Genomic DNA, 19,538 nt, shown 5'->3' on the forward strand with positions numbered 1-19,538 from the left:
ACCCTCTTGAGTCATTTTCCTTGGAGAATTCAGGTGGGATACACCAACTCAAAGGATAAATCCATGTCCTTGGAAAGTATCCCTGTAATACAAAATTTTCTAGATGTATTTCCTGAAGAAATTCCAGGGTTACCTCCAAAAAGAGACATAGATTTCACCATTGAACTAATACCAAGAGCAACCCCGGTGTCTCGAGCTCCTTATCGTATGAGTATATCAGAACTGACAGAATTGAAAATGCAATTACAGGAGTTATTGGATAAAAATTATATTTGTCCAAGTGTCTCGCCTTGGGGATCCCCCATATTGTTTGTCACAAAGAAGCATGAGACCCTATAGATGTGTATGGATTATCGTCAACTAAATAAGCTAACCATTAAGGACAAGTGCCCTTTACCTCGCATTGACGAACTATTTGATCAAGTGAAATGAGCAACAATGTTATACATTCACAGGTTTTCTAACAGTGACACAACATGCATGCATACATAAATTATGAGATGATAGTGAATTAGGCCTCAGCGAGACTTTCTCTGTAAACAAATATATGGTTTGGTTTATAGTAGTAACATATTACATTCCTTACTTTCTCAGTCAATTATATATGTATCTACATATTGTCTTCGTAATCCTGGTTTATTTAGAAAATCTTTTTCGTTCTAAGTAGTTCGTTTCTTTTCTAAGGTTGTTCTACAATTTACATTTATGCCTAAAATAGCAGCTTTTTCTATCGTAATTTATGAAAGAAACTACTCCATGTTTTCAGGGTAAGATTGATCGACATGCTAAATTTCAAGCCTTTCTTGTAACCACAGTAATTTTTCCAGAATTTAAACATTTACTCTATTAATTTATAGTTAATAGAGGTTCGTCAAAATTGTTTTACTTACTTGAGATTAGTAAAGAAAGAAAAAGAGTCCAACTTTAGAAATCACCTCTATATATAACAGATTTTAATCCTCCCAACCTTGAGACTTACTTTCAGGTACAAGTCTCCCCCCAAGCTTGCCTACAAGATTAATAACTTCTTCACCACCAGACTTAGCTGCTTTTCCGCATAACTTCTCAGCACATATCCTCTCCCTTTTCTCCTTTGTTCTCTCATGTATCCTCTCAGCACAAATCCTCTCCCTTTTCTCCTTTGTTCTCTCACGTATCCTCTCTACCCTCTTGAGTCTTTTTCCTTGGAGAATTCAAGTGGGATACGCCAACTCAAAGGATAAATCCATGTCCTTGGAAAATATCCCTATAATACAAAATTTTCTAGATGTGTTTCTTGAAGAAATTCTAGGGTTACCTTCAAAAAGAGACATAGATTTCACCATTGAACTAATACCAAGAGCAGCCCCGATGTCCCGAGCTCCTTATCATATGAGTATACCAGAACTGACAGAATTGAAAATGCAATTACAAGAGTTATTGGATAAAAATTATATTTGTCCAAGTGTCTCGCCTTGGGGACCCCCCGTACTGTTTGTCAAAAAGAAGGACGGGACCCTATGGATGTGTATGGATTATCATCAGCTAAATAAGCTGACCATTAAGGACAAGTACCCTTTACCTCGCGTTGACGAACTATTTGATCAAGTGAAGGGAGCAACAATGTTTTCAAAGATTGATCTATGGTCAGGATACCATCAGATTTGAATCAAGGAGGAAGACATAGCTAAGATGGCCTTTAGGAACCGCTATGGACATTACGAGTTCGTGGTTTTACCCTTCGGGCTAACCAATGCCCCTGCAACTTTTATGTGTCTAATGAACAATATATTTCATCAATACTTGGATAAATTTGTATTAATATTTATTGATGACATACTTATTTATTTCAGAAATATTGAAGAACATAAAGAGAACTTAAGGATAGTGTTGTAGGCTCTTAGGGAACACTAATTGTATGCCAAGTTCAGCAAGTGTGATTTCTTTAAAGAGCAGATTCAATATTTAGGCCACACCATTACCAAAGATGGAATTGTTGTAGACCCAGAAAAGATAAAGACCATAACGCAATGGCCAGTACCAAGAGACGTAGAGGATATAAGGTATTTCATGGGATTGGCAGGGTGTTACAGATGATTTGTTGAAGGATTTTCCAGAGTGGCCTATCCTATTACCTCCCTACAGAAGAAGGGAAAAATATTTAAATGGACAGCCGAATTCTAGCAGAGCTTTGAACAACTCAAGCATTTACTAACCACTGCACCAATTCTAAGCATAGCAGATCCAAGAAAGGACTATGTGGTGTGTACAGATGCTAGCAAGGAAGGGGTAGGTGGTGTTTTAATGCAAGAAGGTAGTGTAATTTCCTATCAATCTAGGAAATTGAAGGAGCATGAACAGAAATACTCAGCTTATGACTTAGAATTAACAGTCGTTATTCATGCACTAAAAATGTGGCGGCATTACTTGATGGGTAAGAAATTCCTTCTAATGGATGACCATCATAGCCTGACTAATTATTTTAAGCAACCCACTCTAAATGCCAGGAAAGCCAGGTGGGTAGACTTTCTAAGTGGTTTTGATTTCGAAATCAAACACTTGAAAGGAAAGGAGAATCGGGTAGCTGATGCCTTAATTTGAAAGGTACATTGTCTTTATGTAATTTCTTACAGTGACGTGTGAACCATGTTCAATGAACTAATCAAAGAAGCAAATGAACAAGATCCAGAATACCAGTTTTTAGGACAACAAGCTCAAATTACGAACATCCATGAATATCAACTAGGATATGAAATATATCTTGCAAGTAAGTTGATCTATAAAAAGAGATTATATGTGCCTAACCAAAACAACGATAAGGATTTGATTTTAGATGAATATCATAAGATCCCCTATGCAGGGTACCCGGGTTACCAAAAATTAATTATTGCACTCCGCAAGGAATACTACTGGCCAAGTATGAAAAAGAATGTAGCAGAATATTTAACTCACTGCTTGGAATGTCAGCAAGCAAAAATAGAACACCAACATCTTGCGGAATTACTGCATCCATTATCAATTCTGGAATGGAAATGGGAGACTATCTCCCTCGACTTCATCATAGGGTTACCCATATCTGAAAAGTAAAATGATTCCATAATGGTAGTAGTGGACAAACTAAGCAAATAAACTCATTTAATATTAGTGTAGTCCACATAAAGGGCAGTACAGATTTCCAACATATTCATGCAGAATATTTTTAGATTACATGGGCTACCAAAGACTATAATTTCTGATCGGGATGTCAAATTTACATCAGCCTTCTGGAAAGCTTTGTTTGAAATTTTAGGTACGCAGTTAAACTTCAACACCGCCTATCACCCTCAGAGGGACAGGAAGACAAAGTGGGTGAATAAGGTGGTAGAGAACATGCTACGAACTTATGTGATGCAACAACCCTCAAAATGGGAAGATTACTTACATCTAGTCGAATTTGCTTACAACAACAGCTATCATACTTCCTTACAAATGAGCCCGTTTGAAGTTCTATATGGGCGTAAATGCCGCACACCATCCAGTTGGGGAGGACTCGAGGACAAGTTAATGTTGGGACCTGAAATTTTGCAGGAAATGAAAGAAATGGTTAAGAAGGTTCGTTCCAATTTAAGGGCCACTCAAGATCGACAAAAGAACTTCGTTGATCAAAAAAGGAGTTTCCGAGAATTCCAAGTAGGGAGTCATGTGTATGTGAGGGTATGCACCAAGCGGAGTACCTTACAATGGAGTGGTTGTGCTAAATTAGCACCCCGCTTTTGCGGTCCATTCCAAATTTTGGCACGGGTGGGGCTAGTGGCTTACCAACTAGCCTTGCCCAACCATATTCTAATACACAATGTTTTCCATGTATCCGTACTAAAAAGATATGTTTATGATCCTAAACATATAATCAGTTGGTGGTATATTAATGTAATGAAATTTTCTCTAAGGAAGCCAAATAAGAAAGTTATAAAGATAACAACTGACAAAATTTCTTTGTCTATGTAGGTCGAACAGGAAGGACAATCCTTGGTCGAACCTCTGGTTATACTCAATCGGAGAGAAGTAACACTGCGGAAACGAGTTATCACCCAGGTTAAAGTGCAATGGCAGCACTATGGGCCGGATGAGGCCTCCTGGGAGAATGAGAAGCTCATGAAAGAAGCTTTTCCGGGTCTATTTTCAGCAGAAAAACATCGAGACGATGTTTGATTTTTTTTTTGGGGGGGGGGGGGGGGGGAGATGTGATGTCCCCAGAAAACTGTAATTATTTTTTATTTACCGCAGTAAAAACACATTGAATTTTATGGGTACAGTTTTGAATTTAGTATTAAATTTGAAAATTATAAAGGAAACTATTCTTTTTTTGGTGTTAACAAATCTTGTAACTTTTCATCTCAAGAAAGTTAAGGTAGGCAGTTGCCTAACCCTAACTACCTCCCTGATTATGAATTCTCCAAGGAAAAGGACTCAAGAGGGTAGAGAGGATTCCTAAGAGAACATAGGAGAAAAGGGAGAGGATCTGTGTTGAGCATTTAGGCGGAAAAGTAGCTAAGTCTGGTGGTGACCAAATAGCGGATGCACTGTTGAGAAAGCTTGCAAGAAGTTATTAATCTTGCAAGCAAGCTCGAGGTGAGACTTGTACCTGAAAGTAAGTCTCAAGGTTGGGAGGATTAAAATCTGTTATATACAGAGGTGATTTCTACAATTGGACTGTTTTTCTTTCTTTACTAATCTCAAGTAAGTAAAACAATTTTGAGGAACCTTTGTTAATTATAAATTAATAGAGTAAATGTTTAAATTCTGGAAAAATTATTGTGGTTACAAGAAGAGCTTGAAATTTAGCATGTCGATTAATCTTACCCTGAAAACAGGGAGTTGTTTCTTTCATAAATTATGGTAGAAAAAGCTGCTAGTTCAGGCATAAATGCAAATTGTAGAACAACCTTAGAAAAGAAACGAACTACTTAAAACGAAAAAGATTTTCTAAATAAACCAGGATTAGGAAGACAATCTGTAGATACATATATAATTGACTAACAAAGTAAGGAATGTAAGATGTTACTGCTATAAACCAAACCATATATTTGTTTACAGAGAAAGTCTGGTTGAGGCTTAATTCACTATCATCTCATAATTTATGTATGTATGCATGTTGAGTCACTGTTAGAAAACTTGTGAATGTATAACATTGTGGCTCATCTTAATAACAACGAAATTTAGGAGTTTCGTAAAATAAGAAAATGCCAATAAACAAAAAAAACAGGATAACAACCAGACCTGTAGGACTTGAAACGACTGTAGGCTAGGGAGGGACCCAGTGCTAAGCCTTCTGCCCACAAATAGCAACCTAGATTTCGTATTGAAGATCTCTAAAGTAGAGAATTAACAGTTGAAAACTTCCAAAGGGGATAAGTATGAACAAAGTCGAATAGTGCCTTATTTAGCGAAAACAAAAAAATAAAGTGAGAGACATAAGCATTTCCTATTCAACATAAACAATAACCAGAACAAATCATTAACTCATAGCTTAGATATATATATATATATATATACGGGATAACCCTGAAGGACTTTCTGAAATATTCATTGTTATAAAGATTTCCAGAGTCAATGAGCTCATTAAAACAAATACTAGATGAAAATTCCAGAGCTATTAATACATATAAAATAAGAATGATGTCAATAACATTATAGACTTTCGAATGAACTCCGAAAAAGACGTTGGATAAACCCCAAGGTCGTAATCATTACTCGAAGGAACAATGAGGCTATCCTTAAAACCCAAAATACACATATACAGTATGAACATATAATTTCAATAGCTAGTATTCAAGAGTAGAGCACTTTTGTGCATGTATTGACCGCACACCAAAGTAACAGACCAACTCTCTATTGCAAAGTAGAAAAACCCAACGAGGAGACCATCAGGACAAGCCTGTATGCCTCTAACCAGACAATAGATGCCGCAAGAAAAATGGTGAAAATACCTGAGGACTCATAAAGGAGTTGAGTGTGCAGAACTCAGAGGAACCGGTGGAACCCATCTCAAAAAGCCTCTGAAAATGTTGAAACCTCACTTGAAGACCCACACCACCAAAAAGAGAAACCCGTCAGGAAATATCATTGCAGCTACAAACAAGTAAGTTCAAATGTTATGATGAATGAAATGATGAATACCTGTAGGGCCAACGAATAAGCGGAAGCTCCATCTATTTCGTAACCCTGCTGAAGCTATGGAGGAATCTCCATAGTCCTAATCTTTCAGGGACGAAACCCTGTTTCTTAGAACCCAGAAAACCAAGAGCAAAAGACTAAGATAGTAGAAATGAGACGAGACCTCCATAAAACCCCAACAAAGATTTTAGATGGATCGTCGATCGTCAGATTAGAGTAATGGCCGGATCACCGTCCAAACAGCGAAGGGAACGAGGCAGGAGGGACAGCTGGAGCACGCATGGCGACGAGACCTGTTGCCGCCACACCTCGTAGCAAAGCAATTAAATGTTTTATTAAATCCGAAATGAATGAAAATACTCTGAATACGTTTGCATTTGCATTGTAAAATATGCTCAGTAAAGACTTTGTACCAGATCTAAATACGAATATACGCTTTGTACCGCATAGCAGTAAACCAACCATAAACATTAATGGTTAAATAAACATGCAAGTTGATATTTGAATGCCTTCACCCTCATTATAAGGATTGAGGTGAACATGTAATAAAAAAAAAATTACTATAGTTATGTTAAAAGTATATGGAGATGTGACACAAACAATTTGAATGTCCATGTAACAACTATAACAACTATATTTGAACAAGTAATTGTGCATGCTAAAGTTTAGGTTTGAAATTAATCTTATAATTATTTTCACAATGATTATTTTTCTATCAATTATTTTTTGCATAATAGGCAGTGACTAAACATCAACATTGCATATTACACTTGTTATTATTATTTTTTAAAATAAAACATTAAATTGTAATTAAATATAATTAAATTAAATTGATAATTAAAAAAATTAAACTATATTTAAAATTATATAATTTTATTAGAGGTCATTTTGATCATCATTATAAAGAAACTTTTTTATATCATTAATTGGTTTTTAATTTTTAAATAAAATATAAAATTATTTATGATATTGATTCTGAATAAAGTGTAAAACTCCAAGATTTATTTTTTATCTTACATATTAAAAACAAATTTATAATATAAATATATAACTTTTCTTAATAATAAAATTAATTTATATTTTTGAAAGTAACCCATAATAATAATCTTTATTATAAATTATTAAATTATAATAAATTTTGTTACATTTATTTTTTTATAAATTTTTAATGAAAAAAATAAAATGCATATAAATTTATTAGTGACGAAAATAAAATATATAATAATTTTAATTAAAGATTATAGGATTTTTTACTATTAAGTTTTTAGTCTATTTCCATATTTTTAATGATATATGGGATAATTTTATTTTCATGAGTAATTACTCAAAGATTAGTTCATTTCTTAAAGATTTTTGGATAAGTTTAATTTCTTTCTTTAAAGATGGTAACATAATATTTTTATTTAAAGTTTATTTTTTTTCATTTAAGTTGTTATATATATGTGTGTATGTTTTTTCATTTAATGTAAATTAAGTAAAGAGTTTTAAAAATTAAGAGTTTTTAGTAAATTTTAATTTAATTTTGTTAGAGTGAAAATCATAAATTAACATAATTATCAAATTATGACATTGTATCATTATCACTGTGGTGAATTCAAATTTGTGATATATATAGTCAAATGTCACCCATAAACAGGATGATATACACATTATATGTGTGTGTGTGTGCAAATAAATTTTGGTTAACATGTTTGTTATTGAGGAGTCTTGGGAACCTTGAAAATTTTAACATGGTTTTATATTTGGATTTATCTATTAAGACCCCTTTTTCTCTTGCTACCTCAACACTAAAACTCTCATAAAAAAGCCAACCTTTTCTACTCACCTTTTGATATCCTTCTTTATGTATTGGGAGAATATCTTGAGGGAAAGATTTCCATGGTTTTAGTTAACATATCTTTAAATCATAGAAGTAAAAGGCCATATTTCTCTTATACATTTTGCAAAGTATTTGTTGTGTATTCCTCAATTTATTGCATTTGACATACATTTTAACAAATTTCAAGCCCATAAATGCATTCAAGTCTTGATTGTTGAATACTACGCAATCATGGACTATTTTTATTTTGTGACAACCTTCTGAAATGAATGTACTTGTGTTATAAATTGTCCATAACATTGCATCTTATTCATGCATTACGTCGAAAAACTTGCAAGAATACTTTGCGAAATTAGCTTTTGTGCTATGCTATGTAGGTTATGTGTTGAAACATGGGCTTTGATACCACTTGTAACATCCCCCAATCACCCAATTAGGGAAATGCAATTACCATCGACATTGATGTCATAATTATAAATGATATAGATACGTAACACGACATAATAACATGCAATAAAAACCATAAAATATAAAATCAACAAACTGGTAAAGTAGAACATAAAAAAAACTGGTAAAGTAAGCCATGGGCATGAATAAAATAGGTTTTATACATATATATGTTAAAATATGTTGAATGGATGCAGACCATAAATGCATTACCCAACCGTAGACAATGCTTCTCTAGCTCACTCAACAGTCAGTCACCCCTGAGCTAATTCCATGACTCTACTATGGTAACAACTAGTCAAGTGGGGTATATATCTGGTACCATGTACGAACAGGGCTAAGGTACCAAACCTAGCAGCCTCCAACCAATAGTCTCACATCCCCCATCATCCCTAGACCCAAGTAGTGCACCCCCTTCTTTGCACTCATAATTCCTCGAGTTGTGCCACTACCTCCATGGTGTCCAACTCAAGCCGTCTAAGGATGTCCAAAAGCCTTGTGGCTTCCAGGAGTTGTTGTTTCCCTCGAGGGTCTCTAGGTACACTCTAGGCCCTTATACACAAACACTTATCCCTCCGTTATTGATGTCTAATTGATCACACAGGGACACGTGTCCCTTCCCGATCGAGATCCAACTACATAGGAGAACCACCCTTTTATAGGCATGGCGCCCCTTATGTCATATTTTAATGATATATTATAATATTATAATATATCAAGACACTTTTCTTGTCGTGGAGCTCAAGCCCCCCATACTCTTTTTGTGCTCCAATCTTCATCCATGGTGATCTCAATTTATTTACATATCATATTTTCCAAGTTCACTAGCCTTTTACCACATAGGTTCTTGGGTCTAACCATGGAGACACTCTCACCATAAAACTCATAATTGCTTTGGACCACTGGCCTAATCAATTTATACACATATAAGAAGACATGCCTCAATAGAATCTGGCTCATTGACGTATTTCACATGCACCAACTCACCAACCTAAATATCATATGTACATAATCATTACAACTTCAGGATTAATCTAGGGGTATAATTTTTTCCAACAACTGTGCTTTTTGTTACATGTTTAGTTGACTTCGTTAGTTTCAAAGCATACAAGACTGAAATATTATGGGAAATTAAAATGTTGATCCTTGGGAAAAATCTTAGAGACACTCCACATGATTTTGTAATCTCATGGTGTTTTTTTGTACTTTTAGTTAAGTTTTAAGATGCCTTAATGAATGCATTGCACACCATATCTTTGTGTAAATTTGTGGATGTATTTGGTATCTTTTGTTTATCTTGTAGATGCTTTAAAGATTGCATTAAGCCATTGTTTATGTTTCGTTATATATTTAAAAATCTTATTTTTTTGGTTATTTTTTTTAATCTTATTTATTTTATAATTTTTTTTGTGACATATAGATTTTTATATTATAAATATTTTATTATATAATTTTTATTAGATAATTTTTATTTGAGAATTTAGTTTCGTGCCAAAACTATTTTGGTTAGTAAAATATTTCAATCTTTGTTCAATATTGTTCTTCACCAAAAACCACATAAATAAATTCTCTTACTTTTCCATACAATTTTAATAACCTACCTTGAAAGATATTCGATACTATAAAATCTTTTATTTTTAATATTATAATTATTTTAAATTCATTTGAAAATAAAATTAAAATAATCAATTTATTTATAAGTGAACATGATCACCATATAAACCTTTCTTAAAACCATAACTATGGTTTAAGATACAAAATAATAAGTTAAAATTTTGATCACCCCGTTTTATGTGGACAATCATCTACTCATCATATCATAAATGTAACATATATACATGAATAATATTTGTTTTCTCCATTTTTGTTTAGTCTTTTCCATTTATTTTCATATTTGTATTTTTCATTTTCAATCATGGCCAACTAGAAGATAAGCCTAACGAAATTTAGAAATTATTTTATTGAATAGTTCTATTTTTTATTGATTTTAAATAAATGTATAAATATTTTTAACAATATAATTTTAAATATATTTTAAATGCTTATATAACATTTTTTTATGGTGTTTTAGCGTGTTAAAGGGATATAGGCATTATGATTTAACAAAAATATATGGTTTGAATGAGAACGTATTTTAGTTCGACATCATGAATCATTATCGGGGTCATGATTGAGGGTTTTTAACATTTAAGTGGGATATAAGTGCCATGAGTAGGTTTTGTACATTGGAAATGGTATTCTAGTTCGAAACATGGTTGGTCAGGGAGAAGGAATAACAAACTTAATTGTTAAATGAATCTTTTAGAAGATAACACATGTGTCTTAGCCCTTATATTCCAATTCACGAGCACAATAATCATTAACAACATCTACAAAGCATAGCACATACCCTCCATAGGGTCTTTTAGCATCAAAGATTGAAATAGATTATATTGGTAGCCTTTACACATTGAGGATGGGTCACAATGTCTTGAACATGATTAAGGAAGGAAAGAAAGTGCCTTAATATATTATTGAATCTTCTCAAGCTCAAGAGCCTAGAATGAGTTCTTGAACCAATATGAATCCTTTCTTGGCATTTTTTGTAAGCCTTTAAGTGGGATACAAGTGCCATGAGTTGGTTTTGCGCATTGGAAATAGGTAGGAGTGTCTAAACATGGTCAAGGGTGAATAAGGGATTTTATCCCTAATTGAAAATTCTCTTACCTAAGACTGTACATAACAACATAAGCAACATTAACATTGGTTGGGGCATAAAAAAGAAACATTGATCCCAAAACATAACTTCTCTCACTCAAGAACCATGAATACATTCTCAGACCACCACACAAGAGAAAAGATGGTTTGCAAGGCCTTGAATCAAGCACCATGAACATGCTTTTACAGCACCAAATGCGAGAGTGGATGTTTTTAAGGCCTTATTAAAAATTTTAAAGCTTGAGTAGAATGAGCAATAGTTAGAAACCATGAAATGAGCCCTCTAGGGAGTAATTGACATTTGATTTGAATATGGGCCCCATTATGATGTCTTAGACATCATTGATGGTCTCTAGTTGGTGACCATAACTATAGGAGGGAAAGAAGATCGTATATCCCTATACCTTGGATCTTAGGCTCAAGCGCGCTGGATAAATCCTCAAACTTCCACATCTAACATATATTGGTTATAAATGTGCTTTTTGGGTGCTATGAGTACCATCCCCAGGTTATTTATGCACTAAGAAAATGTTTCGATGTCTAACCAAGGTGATGGGAGCATAATAATGGGCCTTATACCTGAAGGGATGCTTTTCAATCACAAACACCATGAACAAAACATAGTATCCATGAAGCTCTAAGGCTATAGTGATGAACATGTCCTTAAACAACCTCATGAGATCTGTGTATGACATATTTTTCTTACTAGAGGGATATGGATGCCATGAACCACAACACATGCCTTTTCTAAGAATGTGTGCTGGGCCCACACGATGAATCATTCTTAGTGCCATGGATGGGGTTCCTTAACATCTAAGTAGGACATGGGTGCCTTGGTTAGCTTTTATTCACTGGAAATGTGTTACAAGGTCTAAATATGGTTAGTGGAAAGCAAGGGAATTAGGCCATAAATGAGCCTTCTAGAGCTCAAGTGCTATTGTTAGCAGAGGAAAACATTTTCTCCTTAGGCCCTAAACACCACTTATTTGGCTCAATCATATTGAACAACACTTGTAAACTATAACACAATAATATATAGGTTTTTTTTGGATAAAAGTTGGATGTAGATGCCATTAGGAGTTTTTGTACGTCGAGGATTTGTTGTAGGGCAATGGACATGGTAGAGGAATGAAAAAAAATGTGATAGGATATTACTGAATCTTCTTTGGATGAAGAGTCTTAAATGATTCATAGAACCAACTCACACATCTTTGACATGGGTTTTTGTCATGCCTTTAAGTGGAATATGGGTGCCATGAATAAGTCTTATGCAATGGAAATGGGTTTGGATGCCTAAACATGGTCAAGAGGGTAAACACATGCCTTAACACCTAATTGAACGATCTTAGGTTTAATTATTATGAACATACCCTACATATAGTGACGCAAGGCCTCACTAAGGGGTATTTTCCCTAAGATTTTGATATGGGTGGCACTAAAATGTTTATGCATTATGGTTGGGTATAGAAAAAACACTCAAGGCCTTGATATTGGCCAAGGGAGGGAAATAACGACCGCATTCCCTAAATAACCACTACATGAGGGCATGGGTGGTTTGTGGGTCCTTATCATCATCAAACATTGAAAATAATTATCTTTAAAATTTATTGAAGCTTGTCATGATCAAGATTCTTGAAAAATACTCAAGTGAACAAACTTGAACTTTATAAGAGTTCTTTGACCTCTTAGTAGGGTACATGTAACATGTGTTTATTTGGGCATCTGAAATGTGTATCAACGAATAAACAAGGTCAAGGGGTAGGGAATGAAATGAATCCCTAATTAAACCTTCTCAAACATAAGCATCATCAAAAAACCCAATAAGAAATGACACAAGCCCTCTTTAAGAAGTCTTGCACATTTAAGTTGAATATGGGTGACATTATTTGGTATTAGGCATCAATAATGAATCTTATGTTTGTTCCATAGTTGAAGAAGGGAATAAATAATCTCTAGCCCTAAAAATGTATTCTTAGGCTAAAGGGTGAATCCATTAATATATGAACCACTTTTTAATGAAATGTGGCAATGGAAATTTGATGTTTCACATTTTTTATTAATTGAAACCTTGAAACTCATATATGTGAATGAAGAATTAATGCTTCTTCTTTTATAATGTTTTTGGAAAATATTTTTTCTATTAATTTTTTGAATTGAACAAATTAAAAATGTATTTGTGTTCCAAAAATTGTTTTTCACCTTTTACCTAAAATGTAAAACAAACAACACTCATCTTTTGAATAAAAAAACATCTAGAGAGTGTACACATCTTTTTTAATTTCTTAGTTGTGTAGTTTCAGCGATATATTTTTTTATGTCCACAAGGTCTTGGATAGACGGTGATTAGGTGCGCTATTAACGCACTGCTAGATGTTAAGTCACTTGTTCAATTTTTGTCCCAATTCGGGTGTTATTCTTCGATATGACCATGATGTAGCCTCACTAATGTCGAACTTACAAAAAAAAAGAGATATATTTTTGTCATTGGGGGCTTTAACTACTTGAGATAAAATGCTTTGTATAAATTTTAGAATGAGGAAAATGAAAAAATGAGAAATCTTTGTCATTGAATATATAATTCAATAATGAATATATATGGATCAATTCCACCACATTCCATGGAAGAGATGAAAGAATTTCACCTATTGAAAAGTTGAAGTTCCATGAAAACTTATGAAAATGGGGAAGGATTATTAATTTTAAAGCCCTTGATTGAGGTCTATTCCTCAATCATAGTTTTTTAAATGCCTTGAAAGCTCTCAATTGTGGTATTTTTAAAACCCTTGATCAAGATATTTTTCAAATATATAATTGTTTTTAGTTTAAAAGCCTTGATTGATGTTTTAATCCCTCAATTAAGGTTTCAAAACTTGGTTGAGGATTGAAAACTTGAACAAGGTAAAATCTTGATTAAGGATCCACATAAGCCATTTTCATGTGCATGGCTTGCCAAAAAGTGGGATAGATATTCATAGGTTCACTATCAAGTGACATGTAAATCCCCAAATAACCAAATTAGACCTATGTTGGTTATCAATTGCCTCCAAGGGTCATGTGGGCAACAAGAACAACCTTATGCCTAAATGATGCTTATCTCATTTGTTACAAAGAAAAACTACAATCCAATAAGTATTTCATATCGTGTGCATAATTTCAATACGAGTTGTTTACTAAGAGACACTATGATGCTTTCAATGATGTTGATAGGCCTTTCCATATTGGTAATGGTTAGGAAATTATAAGAAGGGCCTTGGTAATTTAACAAAGATTATTGGGCTCAAGCATAGTGAAATATGCATTCACACAACACATAGGAAATTTATATGGGATATTTGGTCTCTAAGTAACATATGGTTGTGCTTTTTTTGTTTTGGGAATTAATGATGGATCTACGAGCCTAGACCATAGTAAAAAAGGAATACAAGGTCCTTATGTGGGAAAATAAACCTTCTAGGTTGTAAGTATTATGATTATGGAATTCAACCATGACACATGTCCTCTTTATAGAGTCCCTAACTCCTAAATATTATTTCTCATGCCATTATGCATAGAAGGGATGGGCGTAGGGTCTTGACTATGCCTAGGAGAGAAAAGTAGGTCCTAATGCTAAAGATTTACGTTTGAAACATAATTCCTAATAATAATGGCAAAGGAAGTCTCACTTAGTTATGATTTTTTTAGTAAAACACATGATCATTACTATTAATGCATGTATATTCTTGTAAATTCAAAAAATGGTGGGATTGCCTCTTTCCCTAAATTAACAAACCTTATTGTTCAAGTTGCATAAACAAAAACAACTTCATTTTTTTAACACTCTATTCTGATCGCTGTTGTCAACCATGTTTTTAGATATTATCTACATGTTCATCAAGGATGAAATTGTGCACTCTTTAAATATTTGTATGAAGATACCAGATATTTAATCATTTCAATAGGAAATACATGAGCATATAGATTAAAAAGTAACATACTACAATTAGAAGAATGCACTTTTTTTTAGTTTATCAATTTTCAATAAATGAAAGTGATATATATTCCAAAAACCAAACTATTTTTGACATCATATCCTAATAAGTTGTGCAAGTACAAATAATAACTCCTAGTCAACATATTGTATTTTTCTATATTTCCATTACAACTAAAGTGTCATGACAAGGAAGCATCAACTTGCATCATGTCAACACAATACATGAAATGATATAAGAGATCTTAAAACAAGCAATGTAATACAAATATGAGTGAAAAAGTTAAATCTAATTTAATATGTATGTTTTTTTATAGAATTTAGACTTCTGTGATCCATAGCATGTTTGTGAGAATAATTTCGGCAAAATCACATCAAAAATTATTCGTCGATGCGTTTCGAACCAACCTGTGTGGTTCATAGTCAGGACAAGTTGAAGATCCAATCAATAGGGACAACAGGCCATTCCAACAACTATATTTTACCGAATAACAACTATATTTTACCGAATAACGGATAAACAAGACCTCTAGCGGCTAGATTTGACCAAGGTCCAAGGTTGCGAAAAAAAATTTAGTTAAATTATTTATATTGTTAAAAATATTATTAATATAAATTAATATTATTGTTCCTATAAATAGTATAAATATTAGGGGAAAATTCTATTAAGAATAAAATATTAATATTAACAATCTTAATCTTATGGTAAATCCCATATTATAAGTGACCGTGGTCTTATATAGATATTAATAATATTATTATTAAATACTTATTATTATTATTATTATTAATGGCCTGGTGTAAAAAAATAGTAATAATATTATTATTATTAACTTCAAACTCATAATACTTAGCTAATATTACTAACTTAACTTATAGTCTGATTAATCCTATTAAAAAACTAATATTATTATTAGTGTTATATCTTTGTATTATTATAATTGGATTGTATAATTTTATAATACAAAGATATAATACTAATAATAATATTAGTCTTTTAATAGGATTAATAAGTTAGTAATATTAGCTAAGTATTATGAGTTTGAAGTTAAAATAATAATAATATTATTACTATTTTTTTTTACACTAGGCCATTAATAATAATAATAATAATAATAATAATAATATGTATTTAAAATATTATTATTAATATCTATATAAGACAACGGTCACTTATAATATGGGATTTACCACAAGATTAAGATCGTTAATATTAATATTTTATTCTTAATAGAATTTTCCCCTAATATTTATACTATTTATAGGAAGAATAATATTAATTTATATTAATAATATTTTTAACAATATAGATAATTTAACTAAAATTTCTTTAACAACCTTGGACTTTGGTCAAATCTAGCCGTTAGAGGTCTTGTTTATTCATTCTTTGGTAAAATATAGCTGTTGGAATGGCCTGCTGTCGCTATTTAACTTGTCACTCAAATTGGATTTTCAACTTGTCCTGACGATTAACCACACTGGTTGGCTCGAAACGCGTCAACCAATAATTTTTTATGTGATTTTGCCGAAATTATTCTCACAAACATGTATGCTTTTTATTATATTAACATTTACTACTCAAGAAATTTCACAAAGGATGCATGTCGTTCTTTGGGCCAACTAGAGACCATTTGACATTTATTTTGGAATCATCATTAAGTTGCAATTTCTTTTAAAACAAGTTGAAATACACTTCCTCACTAAGATCCACTAGAAAGGGACCCTTTTAGAGAATGAAGATTTCATTGAAGTAAATATAGCAACATAATCTACTTCCCTAATGGAAACATATATGATCTTGGCTCACAGCAAGGTTATATTTTGTAAATTAGAATGGTTATCTTGACCATATACATTTAAGAAAGACACCCTTCACTATTAGAGATGTTGTGTATATAGGCTCTAAAAGCAAAAGATTGGTATTTGACAATAGACATTAAAGAATGAATATATCTTTAGTGTCATGAATGCCGTTTCTACCTATAATGTTAAATTTCATGTTTTAAAATCTAAATTGTATATGAACATTAAAAGTAAAATTGAAAATTAAATTCACTAAAAATTAATCTATTTATAGTTAGATTTGTAAATTAACCATTTCTTAATACAAAACTAGGTCATGCACATTAAATTTGAAGAATTACATATATGTGATTTCTAAGCTCTATTTATCTCAACCTTACTCATATATAATATGTTAGTTTTTATTATGTTTCAATAACATATGTTTTAAGATTTTAACTACTTTAATAAATGAAATTGAAGATTTATGATTTTAACTACAATAATAAATAATAAAAATAAAGATCAAAGATTTATGATTTTAACTACAATAATAAGTAATAAAACTAAAGATTGAACACATTTTTAGATAAAATGTATTCTCATATTCCACTTTTAATTATTTAAATATTTTTTAAAAATTAAACATAAAACAAAAATTTCTAATTTTCATTTTAAAATTAATTTATGTTAAATAAAAAAAACATATTATAAATTAAAAAAAGAGAATTTAGTCTGGTTAATAATATTATGTTTTATAAATTTCAAGTGTTATTCAATTTAATATATTACTTTTATATCAGCAATAATATTTCATATTTAATTGAGAAAAAAAATAAAAAACAAAATTAAAAATAACTATAAATTTTTTATTAGAAAACCTAAATAACGTATGAAACATTTTTATACAAATTTATCTTAAACATTTTTTAAAAGAGATCAGAAATATCTAAAGTTAAAATTCCTATGTCTATTAACACTCATACTATAACTAAAGATTAATAATGCAATTTCATGTAGGTGTACTTTAATTTAAAACCAAATATTAACAAATCTATAAATGTCATTTCAAAACTTAAAGTGAGTAGCATAATAATTGGCATGCCGTGAACCATACAAGCCAACACTGAAAATCCCAAATCTATGTAAACATCTATGACACTGCACAAACATCATCCTTCATGCCTGCTGGAACATAGTGGACTTATTATTAGACACCAATTGGAGAGAGGAGCACTATTAAAGAGAACATATTGATTCAACTGTGGCAGCTGCAAGTACCGCACTGGCAGTTGGGGCCGCACTTGCAGTCGTTCTCCATAGATACCTCTGCAGCAGGCCTGTTTACACCAAAACAAAATAATTTCAAATATCATATCATTCTGAAACCATACAAATGAAAGTTATGACAACTATATATAACGCAATACCCCTTTTCATAACTGGTCTCCACAATACCGTCCATCTGGAAGCCCTTTTTACTGTGAAACAAAACAACCCAAAATCAAACGAGCTCAGACGTAGCTAGATTCGAACTCCTGACAAACTACACGAAATTTGAAAAGGATAAGGAGAGAGAGATAAGAAATTGAGATTAAAAAAAAACTGTAAAGAGAGGAGTAGACAACATACGTGCAGTGGCTCTTGTCAGCGCAGTCACAATTTGGGCAGTCGCTCGACATGTTCGCAACAACAATTATCACAGAAACTAATTCGTTAACTTGTAGCGTCTCAAGGCCCGTTTACCTTCTCAAACTCTCTGCTCGCCCGCAAATATATAGAAGGCAGGCCAGCCTTGGGGGAGGCCAAGGACGCCTCCTCCAAAGTGATGAAGTCGGCGGTGAGTCGCAGCCGTCCGATCTCGTAGATCCGACGGGCGTATTGAAGTTCAACTCTGGGAGAGGCATCTTCTGAACTCAATAAAGCCGAGGATCAGCACGGCATCTATAGGGAAATGAGAAGAATCTAACATTATTGAGATGGTTACCACCATTCATTTTAATGTCATGCGTGGGACTTGGAAACCTAACTTTACTTTTTGATTTTGAGGGTAAATTTATTCCGCCGTACGTCTGAGTCCAAGATGCTGCGACTGTGATGCATATGTGAAGAGTTTCCAACATAGGGGCATTTTGATAAAATAATGATAATGGCTTGAGCTCTTCATTTGAAGTTTGGAATGTGTACTTAGTATTTTTTTTTATTAAATTTAATTAAATTATTATAATTAGTGTAGAATTATTTTAAATATAAATCTAATATAGTGTAGATTTTTGTATAGTTATTTCTTTTTTTTTAATTTTTATTAAGGTAGACATGAACAAAATTTCAATTTTGACGACCGACAAGATACATTAACATGTAGAATGAGCCTCTCAACTCAATTAAAATTAATCTTAATTTTCATATACAAATATATAATTTTATTGGAGGTAATTTTAATCATAATGATAGAGCAACTTGGTTTTTTTATAATACCATTAATTGGTTTTTAATTTTAAAATAAGATATAGAACTATTGCTCATATTGATTCGACAATAGATGTAAAACTCTTCCTCATTTACATGTGGAACTCTTTCTCATTTACTAAAAACTCATCTTTTATTGACATGCCAAATTAAGTTAATAATTCAATATCTATTTTTTCTTCTTAATAATAGTCATGATTATTAAATGTTAAAATGAGTAGCTAT

General features: G+C 32.2%; 1 protein-coding gene across 1 annotated transcript; it reads right to left on the reverse strand.

Moving 5' to 3' along the window:
• Positions 1 to 17,889: 17,889 nt before the first annotated feature.
• Positions 17,890 to 18,615, reverse strand: LOC149230586 (metallothionein-like protein EMB30). Its single transcript, XM_089376100.1, has 3 exons — positions 18,477 to 18,615; positions 18,275 to 18,325; positions 17,890 to 18,184 (listed from the first exon to the last, which is right to left on the reverse strand). Exons 1-3 carry the CDS (start codon positions 18,524 to 18,526, stop codon positions 18,103 to 18,105), a joined length of 183 nt encoding a protein of 60 aa, XP_089232226.1. The 5' UTR covers positions 18,527 to 18,615; the 3' UTR covers positions 17,890 to 18,102.
• Positions 18,616 to 19,538: the final 923 nt, after the last annotated feature.

This window comes from Pinus tabuliformis, chromosome J (genome assembly GCF_031772625.1).
Source record: "Pinus tabuliformis cultivar Carrire ecotype Pingquan chromosome J, CPIR1, whole genome shotgun sequence".
Classification (NCBI taxonomy): Eukaryota; Viridiplantae; Streptophyta; class Pinopsida; order Pinales; family Pinaceae; genus Pinus; species Pinus tabuliformis.